This window comes from Tricharina praecox, assembly GCF_024521635.1.
Source record: "Tricharina praecox strain CBS 144465 chromosome Unknown BZA05scaffold_26, whole genome shotgun sequence".
NCBI classification, from domain to species: Eukaryota; Fungi; Ascomycota; class Pezizomycetes; order Pezizales; family Pyronemataceae; genus Tricharina; species Tricharina praecox.
This window is the reverse complement of record NW_026250428.1, coordinates 67,896-84,619: the sequence shown is the minus strand read 5'-3', so window position 1 is coordinate 84,619 and position 16,724 is coordinate 67,896. Positions and strand designations below refer to the sequence as shown.

The window sequence follows — 16,724 nt, the reverse complement described above, 5'->3', positions numbered from 1 at the left end:
TACATTGTGCATTTGCCATTTTGCATTTGACATTTTGATACGCGCCGTCTTGCAACCCACCGTTTTGCAACCCAGCGCTGGTCCCCCCAACCCACCCCACACCACAACAGAGCGCCCACCGAGACAAAAAGAGGGAGAAAAATAGAGAGCAAAAGAGAGAGGAAAAGAGAAAGAAGAAGAGAGAGAAAAAGGGAGCAGAAAAGAGAGCGAAAAAAGAGAGCGAAAATTGCGAGAGGACACTGGGTGTCAGCGAGGAGCGGAGTTGGTGGGGTGGAGATGGGTTAGAGTTTAAATGTCGCAGAGACTAAGTACCTACGCCACATAGCAGTGTCATTACCATCACCACCTCCACCTCTTCCTCCCCCACCATGCCACCCAAGCCGTTTATCTGGATAACTTCCGCTCCAAAGTAGCAAGCGCAAGGCAAGAAGTCAGGGAGAGAGGGTGAGATTGATTGCAAACCAAAGTTGGTCCATGTGCAGAACTGCTGGCGCAGGTAAGTCGGATATCACATGATACAGGTTGCTGGCTCCTCCTCAGAGGGGCCAACCAGATCCATAACACGAGACAACGTTCGCCCTGACTCCTCGCTACCCGCTTCCAGAGCTCGTCCGTTCCCAGTACGCGTCCGCGTCCTGAGTATCGGCTGCTGGCTCCTCTGCTGCCAGCTTCGCCCATTCGTCTGCCTTTTCGTTGCCAGGCACACCCTTGTGAGCAAGGCACCACCGTATCGTAATGATCATGTCCGGTCTATTCCTCCAGAGGGAGACATCTAGCAGTGGTGGCAGTAGTGGTGGTACATATGGGTGGTGATGGTATAGCTACTATATAGTGGTGATGGCACTATTTTATCGCATGGGGGCTACTCGAGTTTCTGGGATGTAAACCCTAACCCATCTCCACCCCACCAAACTCCTCTCCCCGCTGTCACCTACCGTCCTTTCGCAATTTCGCTCTCTTTTTTCGCTCTCTTTTCTGCTCCATATTTCTCACTCTTCTTCTATCTCTTTTCCTCTTTTGCTCTCTATTTTTCTCCCTCTATTTCTCTCGGTGGGCGCTCTGTTGTGGTGTGGGGTGGGCGGGGGCGGGGGGGACCAGCGCTGGGTTGCAAAACGGTGGGTTGCAAGACGGCGCGTAGCAAAATGTCAAATGCAAAATGACAAATGCACAATGCGCATGGTTGGCTATTTTTCCACTTTCGACCGTAGAAAGGAAATGATTACGACAAAGAGGACAACACCAGGTTGTGTAAGCTCTGCGGTCGTTGACATTGAATTATCCCGTGACTTGACATCAAAAGAGTCCACTAGTAGTTAGGCGAGCTGCTCGCGCATATCTCGGCGGGCTGGGATTCCCCGGAGGAATTGTGGCGTGCCTTGGTGCGTGCGTTGGCTGCAAGAGGCTTTGGCGCCTTGGCAGGGCCATAGCTAGGAGAAGAGCTCCGAGTGAGGACGATCACGAAACAATCAACCACTTACTTCGCCTTTTGCCTCAAGCCCACCCACTATCGCCGGCGAACGTCATGAGTCGCGATCCCTATCCACCCGACGGCTTCACCGCGTATATCTAACACGTAGATGTTCATTCCAGCGACCGCTCGATGATGGCATCCAAGCCGCGCATCGAACAAGCCTCCGCGACCCCGGTCATCATCGCTCTACTTGAACGTACGGTTGTGCCAGGTGCCATTCAACTCTCGGTACTCGACATGATTGCTTCCTTGAGTACGTATTCTCCCTCGCAGACCGGTTGCGCCCTCACCATACCAAAGCCCCATCACGATGTCGAAACGACTCCATCAGCCTACTCCACCCAAGGCGAAACATGCGACTTACAAGACGTCTACCAGTAGACAACGTCCCCTCCGTTCCAGTCCCAGAACTACACGCACTACTATCGTCCCACCCCTCCCAAGGCGCCACGTGCTACTAGTACCTTCAAGAGGTCCCACCCGTCCCACCCGTTCCCTCTCCGCAGTGTCCGCACCTCACCGAAAGCGACGCTCTCCACCATCGCGTCCCTCCGCGGAATCACCGCGTACCTATCCCTGCGCGACTCGTCGGCAGCCAACAGAGCGGTCTGCGACACCGTTTCTCCGCGTACCCTGGCCACGCAACTGCAAAAAGAAGTCGCAACGGTTCGCCATCAAGGGGCAAACGCGCTGTGGAATTGGCTGTGTCGGTTGAGGTTGCGTCTGGGCACCGCCGATTTCGCGTGTGGGAATGCCGGGCAGAGCGAGTTTTACTACACAGTCGATGCCGAGCTAGCGGAGGCGCTGTTGGCGGTCTACAACCAGCCGCCGAATGATGTTGGTGGCGAGGATGGGGAGGACTTTACGCTACAGTGGAAGGTTTAGCCGGAGGATTCACGGGTTGTTTGACCATCAAGACTCGCTTCTTGTCTTCACACTGTACGTACACAATTTCGAACGGAAATTGAGTCTTATCTCCTAACGACCACTAGACTCGAACCAGCATGTTTGACCTCGGATGCATTCGCGACGTCCGACAAGCCCACGATGCCGCACAGCGGACGACGAACCCAGCATGAGAACAATCATCATCTGGGCCGTTCACTCCACAGTGCGGCGTCGCAGACATGTCGGCAGCCGCGAGTGCATCCCGTCCTTCAACTAACCAATTGCACCCTCAGCCCTGGCAGATGGTTGATTCCCTCCGCACCCTCCGCACACTCCTCTTCATCCTCTTCGATACTATGCCATCCTGGGTGTCGGTCCGCATTGCTGGATACAGTGCTTTGTTGCACGCGCTTGTTTTGCCTTACCGCATGCTTGGCTCCCCTCGATCTGTCGTCTCGATCGTGCCAGATAATATACTATCCACTGGCTGTCGGTCCGTATTGCTCGATAGAGTAATGTGTCTCACGGGCTTATCTTGCCTTGCCGCATGCTTGGCTTCAGTCCACCTTTCTCGGGGTGCCCGGTCACCCAGTCACCTTCCTCCTCCCAGCGAATATGGCGTCTTTGTCCTGCTGGATTGAGTGTTATTCTGCACGGGTTTGTCTTGCGTTTGCCTCCCGTCCATTTTGCTTGGGGTGCCCGGTCACCAGGTCGCATACACCCCCACGCACACCCAAACCAACCACGAACTCATCAGAACGCCGGATTTGGAGCTTAGCTTCCCCCCGCCCGAATAAAGTCTGTATGTCACACGGCGTACGGATGCCGAGCGACTGCTGCGCGGTGCAGGTGCCACCTTAGGGATGAACGGGTGGGGGTTGGCCGTGCTTGAACTCCGAGTTCCCTCTGCCCTCTGTCGTCTATAGTATTGAGGAATTGAAGAAATACTCAATAGTTTTCCATCGTCTCTGCACGTTGAACTCGAGGTCCGCGGGAAGGTGCTGGGACTCTTCGAAAAACGTCCGGTCCGGTTGAATTCCCGATCGAACCTCTTCGCGCCCTTTCCCTCCTTCCGAGTGTTGTCGGGACCATCTGTTTCTTGGCGAACAGGGCGGATAAATGAGGTTCATGAAAACTCAATCAAGTAACAAACCAACCCAAGCCGATAAGTCCTTAGCTGCCACCCGATACTTTCTATAATCCGGCTCTGGAATCCGCGTGGTCAGCTAGGCAGGTCGGTCAGGGAATCCGGGAAGTCGGGACGTCGGGATTCCGGGACTCCGCCAGTTCGTGATCCGTGATCGCGAGTTTCGGGAATTATACTACTACTGCTGATGCTGCTTGATATTATGCTCAGCTCGCAATTCCGAAAGCTCACTCCCCTTCCCAGCGAGATGCGTTGTGGGTGCGGGCGTAGACATGTTGTAAGTCGCGAGTGTCTGAGTGCCCGAGTGTCTAGACGTAGCTGCGACTCGGGGACTCGGGGACTCGGGGACTCGGGGACTCGGGGACTCAGGATGGACGCATGCCGGCTGGCGACGTAGAGAAGCCGCGTCAGAAGACTCGGGCATGCAATGGATATTCGCAGTTTTTGTGGTGGCCGTCGACAATGAGTGCTTGAGGATGAGAGGGGAATGGAGGCTGGTTGTCTGTTTCACGGATATACCGAGATGTAGCGGGTTTATATACACGGCGAACCGCGGGTCCATGACAGAATTCGCTCTCCTCCCCTTCATGATTCCGACAAAGCAAGCTTTTCTTGAGAGATAAACAAGCCGCCGAACCGTCTTGCAACACTGGGGAAGTCCTCGGGCGGGAGGGCTTGGAGGTATGAATCCGGCCGGAAGTAGGCGGATGGGTTGGGGCCGCGGGTACAGCTGGATTGTCATACTATCAAAGAACGGCGGTATTACGACACTATCAAAAACGTCATTTGCAAGAGAGACTGGAACAAAGGGTAGACAAAGAGTCGGCATCGAGCCCAGTTCGAGGTTGGGAACAAAGACATTATAGATGTTCGTATGTAGGTTCGTCTCACGCTGCACAATGCTGGTTCACTTCTGATGGTCATTGTTTCTAGTGTGACCGCAATATTTTATTTGGACACTCTAACGGTAAAGGTAAAAATCACACAACTGCGTACCTGCTCGTACTCGAATTTCTGCTGAATGAGACACTGACAACCAGAATCTGGAGTGTAGCTATGCACTCCGCATCATGGCATATGATTCGGTTTTCCATGACGATCGTCGAGCGCAGACTTCCGATATCCACACCCGTACTAGAGCCACCGTTCCTGACCGCCAGCAAAGACGCCGCTGCCGAAACACCTCCGCTTCATTCACGGAATTGTCACACTTACCTTCTCAAGCGTTGGTTTCGCGGTTGTCTGGACAGGCCGAATTCGACGATAAACCGTTGTCTTCTCTCTCTCTCAAGCGTCGTCTTCACCGAGTCCACTCAACAAAGGACTAGTATATACTTTCGTTTCGACCCACAATGCTCACATTCCACATTCTCCTTTGTTCACCCAAAGCCAGAACACTCACACAGCACGTAACGCCCCCCCGTTTCGGGTGCTTGCTAAACATGGACACTTGAAGGTGAGAGAAGCTGAACATCCTATTGTTTATATTCCCGAGGTAACTCACAATCATGACAGGACGAGCTTGATATCCCATCTTCCGTGCAGCAGCAGTATTGACGACCGGCGCGCGACGGATACCACCACCAGCGCCACCACAACCACCAAGTCACACATCCGGGAGTTTCGAGGAAACCGAAAATAACTCATCATGGTCAGAAGCAAAAAGAAGCAGCAAGAGGAAGAGGAAGAGGAGGAGGAGGAGGATGAGGGGGTGCCGCTGGTGAAGGGGTCGCCTGAGCCGGACGACGTTTCGGATGATCTTGACGCAGAACCCGCGATGGACGGCACCGAGCGCGGCCGGCCGATCATGCAGCCGCCCATAGACGGAGAGTCGCAATGGGATCAATGGCGGCAGGCGGAGCGGGAAAAGCACGCGTTGCCCAAGGGGCTGCCACGCGATTGCACCGACCGGCAGATACGCAATTCGGCAGCGCGCGGCGAGATCTGGATGACCTTGTTCTACGCGGTGATCGAGGAGTGGCCCGAGTTCGTGAAGCGGATCATCGCGCTGGGCATCTCTGTGGACGTGATGATTCCAGAGGGTATGCGGAATCCTTACGGTGCGTTCTGGAATGACGGCCCGTTCATAAGGATGTGGTTGTCGCCGTCGGCGCTTCACATCGCGTTGATATACCACAGGGAGGACATGGCAAGACTACTGGTCGAGTCTGGCGCCAATAGCATGTATCCCATGTACACGACTGTCAAATTCCGCATGTCGAGGCGAATCTACAAGTGGGAGTACAATCTGCCTCTCAACCACGTCCTCCTGAACGACTTCAGCGAGAGCTTCTTTCTGTGGTTTCATCGTCAAGTAGTGAAGAAGCTGTCAGCGGATACGGGGAAACCGGGCTCGGAACCGGACCGTTGGCGTCCCCTCATAGCGCTAGCTAGATTTGCGAATAATCACTTCCATTACGATCGGTTGAACCTCATCCTCACCAATCCACGATTTGAACGTCACCAAAAAGTCACGCTCGAGCACCTGAAAGTCGCGGCGGGGGGAGCTTTCCCCTTGCGCACGAACCGGATCACACGGAACGCCGTCAGGGAACGCATTCTGAATCGACTGATCCTCGAAACGGGAGGTGGTTACGAAGGGAACAAGTTCGCGACCCTCATGCAAAACCTCAAGGGCGACCCTACAATCAGAAAATCCGAAAAAAACCTAAATCTGGTGACTAGACTTAGGAGATTGAAGGCAAAACGAGTCGAGACAATTCCGACCAAACGAAAGTCCCGCTGCGGTATTGAGAACAGGCATGAAACCGTAATTCCCATTGTGCACAATGACAAAGACCAATGGCGGCGGATGCAGAGGCAATGGAGGCACCCGAATGTGAAACATGGGGAGGAAGAGGGGGGGGAGGAGTGGGAGGATGAGGATGGGGTTGGGGAGGATGAGCCGCTGATCCAAAAGACGAAGCGACGGGTAAAAGTGGACGATGAGGAGGATGAGGTTGGGGAGGATGAGCCGCTGATCCAAAAGACGAAACGACGGGTAAAAGTGGTGGAAGAGGAGGAGGAGTAGGAGGAGGAGCCGCCGAGGGTGGCAAAGGCGAAGAGATAAACGCGGAGAGCAATCAGACCTGCTAGTACTAGTAGTTTTGCAGTTTAACTAGTTATCTAGTTGAAATGGTTCGTAATTCGGTTACGTAGTCTTAAACAGTGCAGTTGTACCTACGGCGTTCGAAAGTGATCAAATTATATAAATAGGTAAGTAGCCACACAAAAGTTGTGGTGGAAAAGCAAAGTTGAGTTGGTGGAAACAGCAACATAAATGGGTTGCCTGGCCCGGCTCAGCAAAGCCCCCAGAGACTGCCTCCTCAACCAAAACTGAATATGTGTCTGAATAAAGGAGTTGATTAGTGGCCTACTGAATGACATCAGAAACGGTGTGGAAAATAGTTGATTGATTCTGTGGTGTGTAGGTGGATCATATGATGCTGTTCTGGAAGTGTGTAGGCGGTTTTCTATTCAATGTGAACACCAATCTAGAGTTGGATGTGAGGTAATTAGCTAAAGTTTGATCACTTTCGACAGCCATATGTCTATCACTGTTTAGGACTCGTCGAATTTCGCCTTGTCCTCGAAACCGCGAGTGTAAGTGGATGATCTAGATGACCGTCACTCACCACGCTCTGATACAATTGAGGCTTTGGAGTGCTTCTAGAGTTACTACCGCGATTAAATAGTACTATTATCCGCTACACAATGTGATGGACATACTGCTGCCCTACGTTCCGTCAGAAGTTGCAGCTATTTAAATATTGCCTTACGCGTGATCTCTGTGAATTGGCGTTCAGTTGGTGGTCTTTGCATCGTCACTCCCATCACTATCATCGAGAGTAAACCGACTAGAGGCTGGCTGTAGGACGGCCGCCACTGACTCTTCCGGGTCGTCGCTCATCCGGCGGTCCTGCTGGGAATTTGTGGCAGCCGGATTTTCATCACTTCCGTCGCTATCATCCAAGACAAACCGACGGGAGGTTGGTTGTAGGAATTCCACCGTCTTATCCGGGCTGTCGCTCCCCTGGCGGTCCTGTTGTGAACCTGCGGCAGCCGGATCGCCATCACTATCATCTACGACATCGCGCCAGCGCCAATTGTCGGTGCCGAGCCCCGTAAGATATTCCAGAGCGAGCTTCGGGTTGTTTTCAATGCGCTTGGATTTGAATTTGTCGTTGATGGTGGCGGACCGGCATGTAGGCTCCAGCACCGGCCCAAGATTCGCGAGGAACTCATCCTCCGTTTCGCAGAGGTGTCGTTTCCCCGTCATCGGCAGCCAACCCATCGCACGACTGGTCCGTCCTTTCGTGGGTTTGTCCTGTGGTATTCTCGCATTCTTGAGCAGGTCGGCTATGCTCTGCTTTGATTCACCGGTGCCTATTATGGCACCGATTCTAGCTGTACTCTGCCTGGACATGACAGCGTTGAACACCCTCGTTCCCCACGAGGGAACATGATGAGCCTGCCAATTGACTTCACTCGCCCTACGTCGATCCGCTTCCGGACCTTCTCTTTCCTCTTCGGACTTCCACCAGCCACTCCCGCGACAGCCGTACAGCTTTTGCCTCTCGCCTTCCGGTAGAGCCAACCACTCGGCCTCCCACACCTGCATCCTCCAATCGTTCTGCCTAAGTTGCCCGTACTTCTCCTCGCACCACCCGCCGTTCTCCAGCTCGGGCTGGAGATCCGCCAGTTCAGCCATCCACACTGGCTCTGTATACGCGGCCCATTCATCCACAGGCATGAGCGGATTGGGCACCACTATATTGCCATTCATTCGTTTCCGCAGGAGTCCAATGTAGTCGTAAAAGCCGATGACGGCTAGGTGTGCGAAGCGTAGTTTATCCCTCGCCTCGACGAGCCTCTTGTCCAGGTCGATACTCACCTTCACCAGCTGCGCGTGCAGTATGTGCGCCAGCACATCCCCCGGCCCTTGTGATTCGAACCGCGGATCGCCAAGCGTCTCCTTCAGTTCGCCGGCGAAGAGGAGGTATTCGTCCCGCAGTGCGATATACTCGAAGAGGTGAATGAAGTACTCGTTCTTGATCGCTATAAAGTGCCTCTGGGCCGTACGCTCGCCGTTCGGCCAGTCGTGGTAGGCGGTCTTAATTGTCGTCATCACCCTGCGTGTACCGGCGAAGGCCATGAGTCGCGCTAACGTCTTCAGCATGGGGCCGATGCCGGCGAGGAAGCCGCGGATCTTGCGGCGCCAGTACCGGATCGAGTGCAGATGCGAGAGAATTCTGAGTGGCAGCGGCGTATGCAGCCAGGGGTCATCGGTAAGTAAAGGGGAGAACGAGGGGCCTTCGAGCTCCACATCTTGACTACTGGATTCGGTGTAAGTGCTAGCGTTGCTAGAGGATGAGGGTGGAGATAGTGTTGCCATAGTTATCGATCGGTCGGAAGTTTCGAAGATATCGATCCTGGATTCTTCTGAGGCGGAAGATCCTCTACTTGCACTGATGTTATTAGTATGACCGACAGGAAAGCTGTATGAAAATACGTCGGAGGGGGAGTGAGTCTACCAGGACTGTTATTATTACGCCCCAATAGTTGGGGTTGGTGGCACTTGATGGTCGATCCGGTTGAATGCTGCTTTCTTTGGGGTCGGATTTCCGCGGTTCATCATGATCGTCTAATGTATGTGAGCGACATAGGACGGCTGACTGGGGATACCGAACCGTACAAAAAGGTGGATAAAACTAGTCAGGATTCGCTTGGATTTTTCGACCGCGGGTGCCGATTGTTTCTCGGGGACGGTTGTTTGGGCCTCCAGACATGGTAGATAGAGTTGAAGAATAAATGTGCCGTCCATTTCTCTGTATTCCTACTATTTCTATTCATTATCAGTGGTGTAACCATGTGATTCTCCAATATCATTGGGTGTCTGACATTACATCATCATCGCGAGTGACATCCTCCTGGCCGCAAAATCGATGGACTCCAATGGTTGCAATAGGTAAGTACAAGAGTCACTCTGAAAGACCTAGTGATAGTACGCACTCATGATGACCGTCCATCTCACCCCGATAAAACACCAACATCACCTCGAACCGCGATTTCAATTTTTTTTTGGAAACCCCTAACCTACCACGAAGTGTGACTAACCACAGCTTCAAAAAGATGGACAAAACGACAACACCCACGAACACCTCCCGAAGGCCCAGCAAGAATAAGGGCCGATGCAGAAGATTTTGCAAATTAATAATTAAGACCATTGTTTTCGTTACTTGCAAATACCCGCTGCGACTGGTCAAGCATGGAGCCCTGAATATTCTGGACTGGATCCAGTCGTTGGGGCGTTCGATCTGGAGATGCGTCCAAATCACGGAGTACGTTCTCCGAAGCGCACTGCGCCGCCCGCCCGACCTCATTGCGGGCTGGCTTATTTGCGCAACCGACGATATCGTCCACTGGTTGAACGGCGTGCGGGCCTACACCGCCCAGTCGGTATTCTCCCTCTGCCACCAAATCATCACCCATATTCTTCCCACCAGCACCCCCGGGCCTGTCCTCACGAAACAGATGGTATTAGTAACCACTACACTGATTTTTAGCATGTGGATCCTCCCTCGTCCGCGCCTACGTAGTTGGTGGGAGGATCCGACGGGGCACATTACAATGTTGATGGTGTTCGTATTGCAAGCATTGAAAGTCTTTGGGTACGGCGTTGGGTGTACGGTCGGCAAAGATTGTGTTATTCACATGTTCACTCTGCTGCTGGTCATCATGGCGATACAGTTGGTGGCGAGGGTGGCCACTGATCGGTTGCGTACCGGACGCACCAGGTGGTTTGGGACCGCGTGGGAGGAAAATCGGGCGCTATCACGCAGGTTGGTGGAGAAAACGAAAGACGTGGACATAGAAGCGCTAGTTGAAGAAGCGGACACCAAAGAAGGGGATACGAAAGAAGCAGACACGGAAGAAGCGGAGGGGAACGTGCTAGAACAGACGGAAGCGGACGTGCCGCCCGAGAAAGAGGATGGATACGAGTCCACCAAAGTCGACACCGATATAGAAGGAGAGTTGAAAGCTGATGCACCACCCGAGGAGGAGGTTGGATACCAATTCACCAAAGTTGACAGCGATTTGGAAGATGAGCTCCGAAGGAAGAAGAAGCCCTGGCGAACGATTCTCCTAGAGGCTCAACGGAAGAAAGATAAAAGGTTAGCGCGCAGGAGTGCGAAGTTAGTGCGCAGGAGTGTAAAGTTCCAGCCGACAGTCATAATTGTTCCCCCGGATTATCCACCTAGTCCGGGGAGTGTAGACCGAGATGTTGATGACTCTACAAGATCACGGAGAGGTTCAGCCAAGAATTATTCGCAAGCACAGTTTGGCGAAAAAGCAGAAGAAGAAAAAGACTACGTAGAAAGAGGTGGTCCAGTACTCGGAAGCTCGGTCCGACGGATGCGCCTAAGCAGCCTAGAGGAGCCGTCATGGGCGATGTCGACAATAGAGCAAACACCCAGCGAGCTTTAGAGGCGGCATTGAAGAGGAAGTTTGGGAAGTCGTCCCAACCGATATCAAAGGCGACAATAGAGAAGGCCGTGAAAAAAACATTCGGGGAGCTTCAGCTGTCGGAGGAGAAGACGGCGATAGAGAAGGCACTGAAGAAGACTTTTGGTCAGCTACCGCTGACAATAAAGAAATCGGCGGTGAACAAGGCACTTGAGAAAACGTTTGGCCGGGTTCCGTAGACAATAAAGGAAATGGATATGAATGCGGCACTGGAGAAGTCTTTTGGCCGGCCGCCGTACAGATTAGGGTTGTACAATGCCTCAGTGTCAAATAGTAGCCATCGAATCGCCGCCAATGAAAACACAGGAACCGAGGGGAAATCCGAGTCCGAGACTATTGTGGTGACGGAACACGAGGATGAGGAGAACACGGAGCCGACAGAGGCGGAAGAGGAGGCGGAGGAGGAGTAGAAGTAGGAGGCATAATTTTCACTACGAATGGGTTAGCTTTAGAAAAAAACGCCATAATGACCAGTAACAAAACCGCACCGAAATCACCAACACACGTGTATCCTCACCATGACAACTCAGCGAATATCCATTCTGTTTTGCCAACCCAGATATCAAAGAGTGTACCTCCAAAGCGAGGGAGAGTAAAAGGACCTTCTTTCCACCGCTTGCCACGTGGTTTACTAGAAGCTTCCACAGAATCCACTTCCCCTGTGTCCCGCCGTACAAGACCTAGCCCATGAACATGCTTCCAACGGAGACGGCGACCAGGGGGTTGCTTCCGAGCGCGCTGGGACGTGATACCCGGTCCGGCCAAGGTGAAGACATCGCCGTATGTCAACGTTCGGTCGTCGGAGTCTCCGGCAAAGTTTGCGTCTCCGGCAAAGTTTGAGTCTCCAGCAAAGTCTGAGTCTGTATAGCCGACAGGGAGGTTCATGGTGTCTGCGGTTTTGTACTGGATGACCAGATCGGCCGTGTTGCGCAGATAACAGAAGGTATAGGTAGCTGGGAGCTTCGAATGAGGAGCTGTTGGTGGATACGTAGGGTTCGGTTCGTTCCGTCTCGCTCGATTTCGACTCCGAGAAAGCAGCGCGCAGGACCAAGATCTGTCACACTGTATTTGGCGTGGAGATGATTCTTGGGTACAGTTACCCGTTCCGCAGAGGGGATCACACTCGCATCGGCGGAGTCAGAGAGATCTGAGAAACTCGTCAATATGTTGATACCAGAAGTGGGGAGGTTGCTTCAGTCTGTATAAAGAGTTTCTCAGGTCTCCGACATGACGTCAGTTCCAGTCAGTCGGCTCGCGGATGCCCTCCGACATGGCCATGTAGACACTGCCCTCCACCTCTGGGTTCAGGAAGGCAGTGACCACATCCATCTGCTCCAGACTACTTCAGGTCGAGCCCCAGATGCTCAATAGCCTCCCGGTAGCTCACCGGATCTGCAGAATCCGATGGCTCTTCCACCCAGATCCACCTGTCAGTATGTGTACCACGGTACACAGGTGCGCACACATCCGTGCCGGCCGTAAGGTTATCGCATCTGATCTCTCATCGGCATGCGCTCATCAGCGCGGTGGGGAATCGTGTCGAACTCTTGGTAACCGAGAGGCTCTTCATCGGATTAGCTAGTTCGTGACGGATACTCATGAATCTGGAGATGTAAACGGTGACAGAGGTATCTTCCTCCATGACGGGAGTGGGGAAGCAAAGGAGCCTGTCGATGCGACTGGAAAGTGATGCGGCCGAAACTTGATGCGACCGTATTGTGCTTCTCGTTGATCTCCCAGATACGGTCGGGATCGTTTCGGTCTTGGAGGCTGTTGTCGATGGATGAGTAGATCATTGTCGCTACTTTCGTAACTACCTATGCCGTGGCATTCGCATTGGGAGGATCTTCGGTTCTGAGTACGATTTCGCGCGCGTCTTCGCCAATAAGGAACATCGTGATGTGGTTCTTCCGCGAGTAGTAGCTATGACCGTTGCGCATCTTGGTCGAGTCGTAGTTGCAGATGTACAGCGTGGATTCGGCCCTGGTATCGATGGTGCGCATTTCACGAGTGAGGAGGACAGGCGTACGGAGCGCTGACACTGTGATCCGCGATTGTCGGGTGGGAGGAAAGAGGAGAAAGAAAGAATTGATAGGGATTAAAGTGTTCAATCCGAAACCTTATGAGAGCCAATGTCTCCGGGCGTCCAAAGTTTGACACAATCTTAACCCAGATCACATGAGCCAGCTTGTTGCAAGCCTTGACGCTGTCTTTTAGCATCGCCACGTGATCATGGGCCATGGCGAAGACACGCTACAAAGCGAAGCACCGCCAACGTTTAGATTTTATATCTCACTAAATTGCATGCACTCCAGCTAAATCATATTGGACTCACCCCAACTATGTCTCCTCTGCTTAAGTCCATTTCGCGTCTCTTCCGCACTCCTTCCGAAATACGGGGACTAAATTTTGTGCTTGTTTGGAAAACGCCGCTCCGAGTGATATCTCTGGGATTTGTAGTAATAGTCGATTGTGTTTCACACGGCAGCTGCTGCGCGAATCCATTCCTCTCCAGAATACTCGTCTTCATCGTCCCATTCCGCAATAGCCGTCCCGCCCAATCCCATCTCACTGACTACACCCCCGACCGCCACCAGTAATACAACGAGACAACTGGAGCCGCCGTTACCGCGATTGCCGGGACTTCTTGACTCGCAACTTGATCTTTATTTCCTTCTTCGCTTGAATTCATGCTACATTAGCTCTTATCCTAATATCTACATCGCAGCGAAGTGGTGGTTCTTTCCTAGGTTTTCAGCGCGTAGCGGTCTCTACCGCGCAACCCGCTTTCTCTTGACCAGCCTTCCTCACAGGCTACACTCACAAGTTCGTATTCAGTTGCCGCGCTCGAAAGAACGCACCGCTTCCGACATTACTACTGTCCCGCACCATGGTTAGGGGAGCCAACAAGCACCTCGCTCGCTTTATCAGGTCCGCCATCCACAGAGCAGGATTGTAGACATGTCGGAAGTGGCGAGTGCGTCCAGCCAGTCAGCCAGGCAGGCATGGGTTCGCCTTCTTCGTCACTAATCGTCTGCCGGTCCATACATTGGCATCGCTGCTGTCCCTGACGGGACGTTGATTCTCGGTCCCATCTCCTGGCCCGGATGCGTTCATTCAACCAACAGGAAGTTGCTAGCTGCCTCCCCATCTCTCCGGATCCTCTCTCTCTCCTCGCAGCGTTATTGCGATGATGCTCGATAATCCGTATGTAGTAGTTTTTCATTTGTGTTTTCCCCGGCGGGAAGAGGGTTGGTTTTCTGGGGACAACTATTACGTCGTGAGGTGAAGGGTATATAGATACACGGCGGAAGATGGCATCCAGTCCTCTGTAATTTTTATCGGCGTATCAGGTTTCCCTGCAGTTGGAGCTGAGGGTGGGCTAGGTATCGAGTGTGGCCGGAAGTGACAGAACCACAGCATGCACTCAGAAGGTAGACGTTGTGGGAGAACAAACCTGGGGTGTCGGTGAAGGAAAAGAAAGAACCACACTGTCGGGGAAGACTGACAGGAATGCATGAACAAAGAGTTCGCTTCGAACTAGTTCGAGTGACAAAAAAAAGGAGGTATGTACAGGAAAGGCCCTTCTCAATGAGCCGAAAACAAAGGATTCAAACAGCCGGTTAGTTGAGAACCGGTAAATCAATGGAATGGACTCAGTACTGTGCCTCTACTTTCCTTTGTTCGTCAAGACAGGGCGGGGGCTCCGGCCGGGTTTTGTTTTTTGAGTGGGTTATGTAAGCAGCTGTTCACTTCGAAGAATCATGATTAGGGATTGCATCGAGATAAGGGAAGGTTATGTGTGGAGAATATCGGGGCTGTTGATTAGTCTTGTTCTACGTAAACACAAGTAAGAACTTAGAAACACCTGTAAGTATCTTACATTAGTTTTGCGAGCGGTTCGTAGGCCAACACTCCTCCAGGTCGGAGGCGTGATCTTTGGAAGAGAGTGCAGTGTAGGAGATCTCGGAAATCACTACGATAATACCCAATTCAAGGTCGCATATATAGAGCGCTTTCGTCTGCCGAATCTAGATACCTCTAGAGGAGGGTGGAACAATCCGGCTGAGGTCATCGTTCCCTATAATTCTTCACGGCTAACAATATTGCAATGACATTCTCTGGATTCACTTTAGGTACGAGAACTATCAGAGCGAGGAGGCATAGAATCACGTTTCGCAAACGTGACGAAGTACTGGGGGGGCAACACTACAGTCAGACAGCATGCACCAGGTCACATCGAGATAGAAAGGTAGGAATGTAGCGGAAGAATGAATTGGCCTCTGAATCTCGCTCCACCAGCCCTTCACCCTCAGCTTTCAGAGCACATCTAATGAATCACAGTCCTCAGGTGACGAGAATCCGCAAAGGCCAAGTGACCACCAGCCCTCTGCATGCTGTCATTTCCGCACCTATTCCTAATCTCCTGGCCGGCCCACGCAACCGCGGGGCAAGGGATTCCATTTGCCACCTTGCCACACAGCGAGATTTCACCGCCCTTGTACCATTGCAAGCGTGTGCACTTGCTTCCCCCAACATTGTCCTGACTACATTTATCCGTCGCCATCTTGGAGATCTTTGAGACGACGTGGCTGATCTCGTCGTAGGTGGGAGACGCCCAGGAGGTCTCGCAGACCAGCTTGCCAATCACGCCGCCTGCCAAGGTGTAGTAGTTGAAGGTACTATTAGAGGATGGGTCTGGGTAGAAGACCGGCACAGGCTCGTGTTTGTGCTCCGGGTGCGTAATAGCGTCATCGACGCCCGGCATCTCGAAGTGCAGGAACTCGATCATGTGGTATTTGGCGGCGGGCTCGTTAGGCGTGTTGTTGGACGTGGCTGAGACGCTACCGGAGCGCGAAAGGATGCCGGATGGAGCAGCCGAAATCACCGCGGCGATGGTGGAGAGGATCGGGAGGATACACAAATTGATCTGCATATTGATTGTTGTAGTCTGTAATTGTTCTCTTTGGTGATGTGTAATCTTGGAGAAGGAGTGAATGATTGAATGGTGGATGATGGATGGGTTGTGGATGGGAGCTTTTATAATGCGAGCCGGCAAACCGAGGCTAGGTACTTGAATGCATTCAAAGGAGGGATCCAGGAGTGATTGTCACCCTAACCCCTGTTGAGGGCGTGGGTTCCGGTGTTGTATTAACAATCACTCGCATCGCATGGATGGTCACTCGTTATGATTACTCAGACGGTTGCCCGGCTAGCTACCAATAGTCTTTCTCTCTGTAGCTAGCTTGATGATCATCATTCTCATCATACACTACACTCCCGTCTACGTGACACCGTCTACGTGACAGTGATCATAGAATGTACGTGAGCGCTATCGGTTGTGTCATTCGCATTGAAGGGTGCCATCAGACCCTATGTAGCTCCGCAGTAGACAGTAGACTGCTAAAATTCTTAGCAAGACAGCATCCTGAACCGGTTACCGCCATCCCTCCGCGATTCCCGCCCCGCCCACTCACCGATCCACATGCGCGTACACTTTATCATTGGATTGTGGTGTTGAACCAGAAGTAGCTGGCAGCAGGGTCGAACCTGCTGGCAGGTATTGCGCGAAGTAACGAGTACGAGTAAGAAATGCCTCGATATCTGCATACATATGTGTGTGTCCATCAGAGACGCAAGCGCACGCATGTACGCTTTCCTCTTCTCCGAAGTGTGGGAATCCGTATCGAG

General features: G+C 52.6%; 5 protein-coding genes across 5 annotated transcripts; 3 read left to right on the top strand and 2 right to left on the bottom strand.

Annotated features, from left to right (window-relative positions):
• Window positions 1-1,603: 1,603 nt before the first annotated feature.
• On the top strand, window positions 1,604-2,356 carry BZA05DRAFT_447786 (uncharacterized protein; the record flags this gene model as incomplete). Its single annotated transcript, XM_051487188.1, has 2 exons — window positions 1,604-1,699; window positions 1,853-2,356. The coding sequence occupies 2 exons, from the start codon at window positions 1,604-1,606 to the stop codon at window positions 2,354-2,356; spliced, it is 600 nt and encodes a 199-aa protein (XP_051336426.1).
• A 2,412-nt stretch (window positions 2,357-4,768) lies between these two features.
• On the top strand, window positions 4,769-6,662 carry BZA05DRAFT_145545 (uncharacterized protein). Its single transcript, XM_051478947.1, has 2 exons — window positions 4,769-4,962; window positions 5,022-6,662. The coding sequence occupies exon 2, from the start codon at window positions 5,155-5,157 to the stop codon at window positions 6,535-6,537; it is 1,383 nt and encodes a 460-aa protein (XP_051336425.1). The 5' UTR covers window positions 4,769-4,962; window positions 5,022-5,154; the 3' UTR covers window positions 6,538-6,662.
• A 646-nt stretch (window positions 6,663-7,308) lies between these two features.
• Window positions 7,309-8,901, bottom strand: BZA05DRAFT_447784 (uncharacterized protein; the record flags this gene model as incomplete). Its single annotated transcript, XM_051487187.1, has 1 exon — window positions 7,309-8,901. One exon carries the CDS (start codon window positions 8,899-8,901, stop codon window positions 7,309-7,311), a length of 1,593 nt encoding a protein of 530 aa, XP_051336424.1.
• Window positions 8,902-9,638: 737 nt separating this feature from the next.
• On the top strand, window positions 9,639-11,443 carry BZA05DRAFT_421286 (uncharacterized protein; the record flags this gene model as incomplete). Its single annotated transcript, XM_051485692.1, has 4 exons — window positions 9,639-9,847; window positions 10,073-10,681; window positions 10,900-11,138; window positions 11,340-11,443. The coding sequence occupies 4 exons, from the start codon at window positions 9,639-9,641 to the stop codon at window positions 11,441-11,443; spliced, it is 1,161 nt and encodes a 386-aa protein (XP_051336423.1).
• Window positions 11,444-15,248: 3,805 nt separating this feature from the next.
• Window positions 15,249-15,969, bottom strand: BZA05DRAFT_421284 (uncharacterized protein; the record flags this gene model as incomplete). The annotated part of the gene is made up of 2 exons (XM_051485691.1): window positions 15,249-15,363; window positions 15,446-15,969. The coding sequence occupies 2 exons, from the start codon at window positions 15,967-15,969 to the stop codon at window positions 15,249-15,251; spliced, it is 639 nt and encodes a 212-aa protein (XP_051336422.1).
• Between the last annotated feature and the right edge of the window lie 755 nt (window positions 15,970-16,724).